The sequence below is a fragment of the Austrofundulus limnaeus genome, unplaced genomic scaffold, assembly GCF_001266775.1.
Source record: "Austrofundulus limnaeus strain Quisiro unplaced genomic scaffold, Austrofundulus_limnaeus-1.0 Scaffold24, whole genome shotgun sequence".
Lineage (NCBI taxonomy): Eukaryota > Metazoa > Chordata > Actinopteri > Cyprinodontiformes > Rivulidae > Austrofundulus > Austrofundulus limnaeus.
This window is the reverse complement of record NW_013952426.1, coordinates 2,669,352-2,679,412: the sequence shown is the minus strand read 5'-3', so window position 1 is coordinate 2,679,412 and position 10,061 is coordinate 2,669,352. Positions and strand designations below refer to the sequence as shown.

At 40.8% G+C, this 10,061-nt stretch overlaps 1 protein-coding gene across 2 annotated transcripts in view; it reads right to left on the bottom strand.

Annotated features, from left to right (window-relative positions):
• lrrc24 (leucine rich repeat containing 24) overlaps positions 1 to 10,061 on the bottom strand; it is a 22,854-nt gene that overhangs the window by 4,969 nt on the left and 7,824 nt on the right. For both annotated transcript variants that reach the window (XM_014004494.1, XM_014004495.1), the window contains exon 2: positions 622 to 810. In XM_014004494.1, the coding sequence (XP_013859948.1) occupies positions 622 to 783 (162 nt within the window). In that variant the 5' untranslated portion in view covers positions 784 to 810. The remainder of the gene's footprint in view (positions 1 to 621; positions 811 to 10,061) is intronic.

The following is a 10,061-nucleotide window of genomic DNA, read 5'->3' as shown; positions in this document are numbered from 1 at the left end:
TCTTTCTTTCTTTCTTTCTTTCTTTCTTTCTTTCTTTCTTTCTTTCTTTCTTTCTTTCTTTCTTTCTTTCTTTCTTTCTTTCTTTCTTTTTGTTAAACTTTGCAGAGTCAGTCAGAACCATTTGATTGATTTGAATGCTACAACAAGTGCTTTGTTGGTCTCATGCACAATCCATGGGTGCCTGCCTGATTGGTAATGCGCCTTCATCACGAATCACGGTGAGGTATGATCGACGAGATAGACCTGCTGATTGAGGTTAATGGAACAATTTATGCGGGACTTGCTTTTCATCAATATTCATGAGCTGCAGTAATGTTGGAGGGCCTGAACCCGGGAGGAAAAGACAGTGTAATGTTAAACATCTTCTTAACAGATGATCAGAGGGTGTGTGCGAGAGTCACTTTCTGAGGGGAGGATGAATAATTGCCAACAGCGCAGCCCCTCCCTCAGGCTTTACACCAAAGAGGGGTCACAGGAAATTGATTAACCACAATCATTTCAAGGTAATAAGAAAGGATGAAAGGGGAAGTCAACTGAAAAACCGCCGGTGCAGGTTGGTTGGGTCGGGCTGCAGCCGACTCAAAGAGAGGGCTCTAACTTATTGCCATTTGTCCGACTGACCTCTATGATGAACGGGACACCCTGTGGGATTTCTTTGATCCCAAGTGATCCACATTCCACTGTGAGGCTGTAACAGCGGCATCCAGAAGGACAACCCAGGGACYGTTGTGGGATGAGGGTTAAGATGATCAGGATCAGTCGGGAGAACCACAAGAGACCCATGACGTGTCCAGCCTTTAGAGACAAACCCTGCAGAGAGAGACAAGGGAACGACAAACACCCGTCTCAGTTAAAAAATGTTAAAACCTTCAGTCTGCCATAAYGTTTTCTCAAAACAGACAATGACATAAGCTGGGGGATAGATTGAATAAGGAGGAGATTGTCAAATGGCAAGGGAGGATTGACAAAAAAAGGGAAGAGAACGTTAAGCATATCTCCTCATCCCCCGGCTGATTACTATTCAGCTGTCTATTCAGTGGAATTGCAGTAGCTTCTATTATAGGCTTCAATAAATTAAAGATGTGATAAAAGATTTGCAGGTTGCCTCAAGGACCTCTCTCTTGTCTGTATAATGCATGCACAAACACATTCACATCCCTTCTATAGTTCTGTCTCTGTCTTCTGAAAGCAAGTACAAAATGTGAAGCAACGATGGAGAGGCTCCGTTTCTGAAACCCTCCTTGACCCCCCAAAAAACCCTTTACCCCTTCCAAGCAAACCTCACATGGTAACCAGCTCTAATGATCTGATCATGACCATCAGCATCGGCTCACTTGCTGCACCTAAAAGCAATAGCTTCCTCTGATATAAACCCATCACTGAGCAACTCATCCATGCACCTTTTTTTATTTCTTTGCTGCCTCGAAGGGATTTATTGTTCTGCCTGACTGCTCGCATCAAAACGGCCTCATACTCCCTTCCCAATAACATGTCGCCCGGCAGCGTTTGCAGTCGTTTCTCAAGCAGCAGATCAAACGAAGGTACAGCGCGATTCGGGATATAATACACGCYGAAATGTCACACTGAGTCAGTCCTTCTGCTCTACTTTTGTAGTTTCACCTGTCCACAGAAGCTTCTTCTAGTAGATCATGAGTCGCCTCACTGGTCCAATCTGAAGTCTCACGTTGCAATAAAAGATTCCTCCTGTGTGACCTATCTTACATGCTAATTTCTAGTTTGCTCCAGACGGCAGAGTCACTCAGACAGATAGCTTTTACATGAATGATTTGATCATCTACTTTATTAATTACAAGAATGTGTGCAGATCTCATTTAAGCCGAGCAATGAAAAGGTCCAGTGCCTGAAATAAACTGTGGCTGATTGAGTGTTTGATCTTCTCTGGCTGATTGATACCAAGCACGTCCCATTTGTTATGTTTTTAATCCAGAGGAGTAATTTACTGCCTAAGTGTAAAAGCACTCGGATCACTGTTTTAGTGGCTGAGGAGTAATATTCCCAGTGCAACCACACAAGCATTATAAAGCCAATGAGCAACGAACTGGGTTTTAATAGACCATATTTGATTTAGAGCACATTTATGGGGATCACCAGCCAGATTAATACAATGTGACCTACATAAACTGCTCCATCGTTGTCTCACATGAATTAACAAAAGCGTGTCTTCTCTGGAGTTCGCCAAACAAGCGTGGAGAGAATTCCTCTGTTTCAATTGTGAGGGAGAGAAAGCACAAAAATGAGTTCTGAATAAGGCCTTGGTCTGTCATTACTGTTACTTTTCACAGTGARGCGACTCCTGAATAGCTTTGGCTTGAATCCGAAGGGAACCACAGAGGAAGACACTTGCCTGCCCCTCATCTAAGAATATGCACACATAAAAATCAGGCAGGATGCTCTGCCTGATTAGTTTCTTTTTTTATTTCTTTGAGAATGTGAGCCTGAGATAAATGCAAATAACACCCTGCCATGTGGAGAAAATAGCATTTCTGTGTTCTGCTTTTTCGTTTAAGGAACAACAAAAAAAGAAAAGGCAGTGATTGTCAATGATATAGCACGTTAAGTGTGAAGGCAGCCTGGGGAGACATGAGGATAACTGATGGACTTACTGTAGCAGGGCCTGCAAGCTGAAAGAATGAAACAACAACTTGGTTCTTTAAAATACCGCTCATCCCAGTTGTTTTACAGAGAGAAACTGGTTCCAAAAAAAAACAGAGTTTAGATCTTTTTTGAAAAAAAATTTGTAAGAGATCAGTTTATTCATTTTGGTGAGCCTATGGGAAGCAGCATCCCCAGAACTGTCAAGAAGCAGTGAGAAGTGTAAAAAAAATGTGTAAATTTGTTGCAAGAACTTTTGGCCTACATTCTCTAGGAAGTTGGTGCATTATTCATCCACATCTTAAGCATCATACACAAACCTGTCAATTTAATGTAATTTCAAGTGAAAATTTCCTCACAATTTTGTGTTTCTGAATAGTTGCAGCCCAGTGAGATCCTAGCTTTAGTTAGTGAGCAGGTCAGCTAATGGCAAACAAACTCACTGCTCTGGACTTCACCTACATCTCACAACATGTCGTGACAGTCAAAAGTTCCAATTTTTTTTCTATCATGTATGAGTCATATTGACTGTTTTGTTGAACTCAAACTTAGGTTTGTTAGGGTTGGTTACACTATTTACTAGGGGTGTCCCAATACCAGTTTTTCTCACACTGAGTACGAGTTTGAGTACTTCAGTTTGGGTACCCAATGCAGAGTACTCACTGAGTTAGAACCTAAACATTACACACTGATTTTAATTAGAACAAGCTGGTTCTACTTCCGTATAGAACTACAGTCCCTCTGACTATCAAATCAAATATACAGCATAATATATACTGTTGCATTTTTTAAGTTAATAAACATAACAAAGATTTTCTTTGAACAAAAAAAATTCCCAAACATGGAACTGAAAAACTTTTCACTTAAAATGTAAACAGTAATGTGGTATCAATACCAGTATTGATATTGGTATACTGAATATGGACTTTAAACTTGATAATTAAGCTTAGCACAAAAAGTAAGGACATTTGTGTTTGGAAGATTATTTCTTTGCTGAGTATATGTGTTGTACACGTGAAAAAATGCCAAATCTTCTCTGCCATTGGCTAACAGCTTTTATTGCTGTTGCACTTGTTTTGAGCTTCTGGTACCTCAAGAGCAACTTCAAGTTGGTGTTTCATGAAAGCAAATAGCATAATAATTTTGAGTGATCCCTAATGCCATCGCCAAACAGAAGGCCAAGTTCCATATAATGGGGGATGTCTGTGACAGACCACAAGTGGGCGTCCTGAGAAGATGACACGCAGAGAAACTCATTGCCTCACTCTGTAAGAACTTAGTGTGATTTGCCACAGATTTGTAGTAAAGATTGGCAGGACGGTATGGTTGATGCCTCACTGCCCAGACAATCCAGAACAAACTGTACACAGCCAATCTCGTGTCTTATCAGGCAACCAGGAGGCCTGCCATGACTGCCCTTCACTGTCAGGCCTATTTGCACTGGTGTCTGCAATATGTGAACTGGAACCTGAGGAATGTTAAGTTCAGTGATTATTCCAGATCTGCCTATGGAAGCTGGATTGTAGAATGAAAGTGTGGAGAAGATGTGGAGAGTGCTATACTGATCGCTGCACCGATAGAGTAACATCTTTTGGAGGAGGCAATGCAATGGTGTGGAGCGGCATCTCCCTCACTGGAAAAATGAGGCTTGTCCTCATTGGATATCAAGATGAAATTCTGCAACCAGTGACGTCCCCATTTCTCCGTAGTCTCTGACCCAACCCTATCCTCCAAGATGACAATGCTTGACCCTCACAGAGCATGGTTTATCAGAGACCACCACCAGGATTTCGGAGTGGAGAGGAGAGTCCTGACCTCAACCCCAATGAACTCATGGAATCAGATTGGATGTGTTGTTCATGCCAGAGCGGCCAGCAACCACGTTGACTGACTTGTGACAGGTTGAATGGGATGCCATGCCACAGCAGTGTGGCTGTTTGTTATTGGCAAAGATTTGGCAAATTTGTCATGCSTGCATCCCACATACTCAGCTCTACTGCTCATGTTCCTTACAAATGTGGCACCATTTAAAAGGGAATTTAACAGGCTTTCCAAGAGTATAACACTGACTGCCAAGAAGAACTGCTACAACAAATATATTATCTACCAAACACAAAAACACTGATTGCCAAGAAGAACTGCCACAACAAATATATTATCTACCAAACASAAACTTCCTTAATTTTTGTGTTAAGTTTATAAACATATGTATTTAAAATGTTTGGACGTAACAAGATCTCACAAAACTAAAGCACATGAGATTTGCCCTCAAACTGAAATCTGTCTGGCAAATTTTCTACAGTTTTTCGATCTGGCGTCCTGAGAGCTTCAACAACTCAGTCTCAGCAGCCGCCTGTCAAAGCACATCACAGCTACAGAGGGTCTGCCTGAAAATGTTTCCATGTTATTTTTCTGTTGGAGTATAAGGTTGAAATGCTTACTTGGTTTTAGTTTTCACTGGTTTTTTTGTTTATTTATTTATTTATTTATTTATTTATTCTTTATTGATGACCTGTGGTCAGATGTTTTCATTACAAATCAGTAAAATTGAGTGATTTGAAAGGAAGGCATAAAATATGAATTGAAAAAATTTCATTGAACTCCGTTTGTGATAAATATGATACTGTGAAAAATTGTGACATCACAGTTGAGCTTCTCTCTGAGCTGTCAATACTACAAGAAATGAGGTCAGCCGTGTATTCTTGTTGACTGTGTGTGTGTGTGTGAAATGTGTAAATTGGATGATTAAAGCTTAATATTGTGTACACAGATCAGACCTTCAAAGATCAAACCGTCAGTTTTAATATTCACCTCCAGCATCTAACATGAATGTGCAAACAGCTCCACGAAGATTATTCTGCACTTCACTCCAGATCATATTAGAGTTTGTTTACTCGGGCTTTTCTCAAAGTTACATTTGCCACTTTTGTTCTTTGGCATGGCGTTTTATTTTCGCAGGCCAAAACAAAGTGTCCTCCGCTGAGCAATCACAGCCCCAACATTCACAGAACAGCGAAGATGCGCCGCATCGTTCTGTCGGGCCTTTTTTTTTTCCATGGGAGGTGGGAGTTGATGTGTCGGAAGCACGGCAGACAGCTGAAGTGCTGGAGGCAGAAACAAAGTTCACATCCCCGTGCTGCCACCGGTGCGGGTCGACCTCATCCGTTGTTATGGCAACTCTTGTGATGAGGGAAGGTCTGCTCACAGGGCCCRAAGGCCAGCCACGGTTCCCGCGAGCTGGCGTTAGGCAAACAACTCTGCGGAAATAGGASCTGTCATTTCACAGGGAAAATTGCTCACAGGCACTTGAGCTGTCTGATGACCCAGAGCTAGAATGCAGATTTTCCTTCACTCCAACTTTTCGTCACTGTTYTTAGTTTTCGTGTCCTTTGCTCCTTCTCCTCCTTTCCTTTCTTGTTCCCTACACAGGTTCTCTGATAAACCTTAATCATTTTTTCTTTCTGCCCCTTCCTGAGACGCTGACCTCCGTCTTTTCTCATCTCTCGCCCCTCCTCTCTGAGTGACAGGTGCTAAGTCATTTGTCTTAGGGCATCCTTTTGTCCACAAATAGACTGGGGCCAAGGTACTAGCCTGGCGTCGTGGCACCGACCCAAGAGTAACACGCCGACTCTGAGAGATTGTCTCCGAGCACGTAAACACACGCGCGCGCACACACACTCTCGCTCTGACTCATACACATGCTGGGCACGCCTACAAAGTAGCAGTTTGGGCGCAAACACCGTCCACCATCGCTCAGGGACACACACGCTTGCTTATGCACTCGCACACCCTGCCTAACAGCCAGGCAGCCCCACCGCCATCATTTACCGACACAGATCAAGTCAGATGCAAGCGCTCACATGTATTTTTTTTTCTGAGTGTGTCAGTAGTAAAGGAAGCTCTGCTCAGTTAATAAGGCAGCATTGATTTCTTTATTTTTCCACAAGCGCTCTGTCCAGCTTGGCTTCTGCAGTCATCGATTTCCACCATGAAAGCAGATTGTGGTGGGGTGGGGGGCTGGCATTTGTGAATGTCTATGTTGAGAGTAAATGAGTGCATTTTTTGTTCTGCTTGAAAATATTTGTGAGACTATATAGGTTGTGCGTGTGTGTGTGTGTGTTTTTAGCTCCCTGTCAGACAGCCTCGAGCAGAATCACCCTCCGAGCAGCAGCAGCAGCACTCCGCCGCAGCTCCCAGTGGAACATTTAGACTAAAACCTTCCATCCGTCTCCCCCTCAGCAAGCAGGCAACGAAAAAAATAAAATAAAATAATAAAAAAAATCCTGATGAATCTTTGCTTTGGAAGATGTTCACATGATAAACTGCTCTGACAAACGGAAGCAATTGTTAGCAGCTGCGAGCAGGGGGGTCAGCAGAAAAGCGCAAAAACGCGCCGACGGTAATGCAATTTCAGATGGGAACTGACGATGTGAGGCTCTCGGAGCTGCAGCTGTGGTACCATAGCAGCACGGTTACCTCAGCTACACGTGAGGGGGAGAACCAAAACGTCAACATCTTCTTGAGCTCAACAAGTCGATTCGATTGGCGGTTGACAATTGATAACAAAAAGCACAAAGGCCAAACGGGCATTTAATCAATGTCCATTTTCTACAAAAAAAAGGTTTATTTTTCTGCTCTTGCTGCTCAGACAAGGTGATTGTAACATCACATTGTGATTGCTCAAAGCTTAAAAAGAGATTTGAAACCTCATTTAAGCCTCATGCATTCCCTCCCACCCACTTTTTTACTCCATCCTCGCTTTCTTTTAAATCCCGAGCTTTATCTGCTCGATGAAACAGAAGCAATGTTCAAAAAATAAAAATCTGCCTAAAATATGCATGACTTCCAAACAACAATAACATTCTGCTCAAAAATGAAGAAATTACAAAGCGTTTGGAGACAAATACATTCATCCAGAAGAAACTAATATACAGAAGATTTCCGCTCTCTAACAAGTACCCTTCACGAGAGAACACAATTTCTAAAATTGGTGCTTGCTAAACGTCTGACTTCAATGCAAACCTCTTTTTGTCTCGTAACGCACTTGTTCCAAGGAGCCACACTCACACAAACAACGCGGGAGGCCACAGCACTTTAATTATCATGCAGAGAGGCTCGCTCTCATCTACTTTGGGTACCAACTTTTTTCCTTTTATGCTCCTCGTACATTGTTCTTTAGATGTTGCAATTTGCCAAGAGCTAAAAGGTAAGAACAACTTGGTGCCTGTCAAGTTGTGAAGAATTACTTGACCAACAAAACTGTTGAGAGAACATTTAGGGACCAAAAAAAACAAAACAACAAAAAAAAAGAAGATAAACAGGAGGGGAAAAGTTTGCTTTAACAAAACAGGTAGATAAACAGTAGAAGCTTCTAACTTTTAGCTTCACTAAATAAGTTAGATTAAAAGGTAACCTAWACCAACTGCAAAACTAAATCAATACTTGATAGCCATATTTATTAGCTTTCTTGCTGAGATGAGAATATTGACGTCAAATAGAGGCTAAATCCAGTTTGCATTGATTAGCATACAAACTGGAAATGGGCTGTGTTGACAAGGTGACATCCTACCAGCAACTGTGATTAATACACACACTATGTCTTATTTGTTTTCTCTGCAGAACAGCAACAACAACAAAAAATAAAAAATATAAATTTTAATTAAAAGTTTGCATTATTTGAAAGAATGCACATTGGTCACTGCCGAACATGTTAAAGTTTGAAGCAAACATCTTGTACAATCTGTTAGCACTCAAAGTATGATTTGGGAGTGACCACCATGCCACATTTTAGGTCAATATCTGTAGGTCGCTGAGTTATAGCCATTTTTGTGTTTAGCTGTGGCAGCCTTCATGAATTAGGATGATGTTATGTTTCAATTCATGGGTTACAGCTGACGTAGGGCGCAGTTGTCAGCCTCTTACGTCACTGCCCAACATCATAGGCGGCCTCCTGTGTGGCTGATGAAACCAGGATGCATCTGAGTATCCTTTGTAGCCAATCCCAGAATTCATTGCACTGTCAGCAAATTAAACCAAAAAAAGAAGATGATGGASGTTTTTTTTTTAATTTTATGGCCGAGTTTTTCTTTTTCTCTTTTTTTTTTCCATGGCAGAGTTTAGAAATTTATCACGAAAAAAAGAATTCATTTTTAAATGTATGTTTAGCAACTTAGTTGATTAATGTTTTTGCTGCAATGAGATGCTTTTTAAAATGCTGTTACAAGTACTGATACTGGAGCTAAACCCAAATTATCAATGATTTCCCTTATAACGTTTTTCTACTCTTATTTATGTAGCCTATACGAGCGGCCTACAGTCCACATAGGGTGTGGCCAACGTGGGCTGAAGTCCATGGTTTGCAACCACTGAATTGAGACACAACCTAAGTGTTAATAAATTTGTAGATGTACATCTATTCATTTCTTCTTGAGAATTTCATTAAAATCAGTCCAGCGGTTYACATTTCGCTAACAGACACACAGGGCTGACTCAAACAGTTAACACCAAACTTTTAAACAAAGGTTTCATGTAACTTGTTAGTGCACTGTAAAAGAAAAACATATCTGCTCAATAAAAATGAGGCAACAGATTACAAGCAATATTATTAATTGAATTTTACATTGTTTGGAATTGAGTAAAAATTAATTAAATGGAACTCTTAATAGTTATTCATTTAATATAAATAGATTTGAATAGAAAACAGTACAGAATTAATTAAAACCTACACAAAAATATTGAGTGGAATTAAAAACAATGAACTTCTCAATGTGTAAATAGCAGTGGTGGGCACCAGTCCGCTAAAGCGCAAATCGCGGACCTAAACATTTTGTTTGTGCTTTAGCAATCTTACTAACTTTTAAATTCATAAGCAGATTTGCACTTTTTAAATTTAAATTGCAGTTCCACTAATAACTAATTATCTACCAGTCATCCTTATCTTGAACAGTGGAAGGTATGACTGTCAGGACTCACAACACGTGATCCATTCAACAGCTCCCCTCCCAGCTAAACACTATATTTGGGAAGGTATATGTCCTTCCTGACTGTCGCTTTGGGTCACGGTTCAGTCGGTTCTCATTTTAGCAAGTCAGCTTTGCAAAGTATTTTTTGCTGGTAGCAATCTAAATTACTCATATGGCTTCTGTTAAATTATAATAAACACAGTGCAAAAGACAATATTCAGTAGCCAGCAGGGATCCACATTTTATAGACATTTCYCACAATGCTTTGTGTCTGCTTACTTAGCAGGAAGGCAATGTTTAGAACTCCCTTTCCCAGCAAAAACAGTAAACGTTTGTAATCCATACTAAAATTTTGTGTGTATTGATTGATTTTACCTTACAATCGGAGCTCCCTTTAAAAAAATAAAGTTTAAATGCTGGAGCTCAATACTTGACGTAATTGGTCGAAGCAACGGGAGAACCAGTTACATTTTCATACGTGATCAG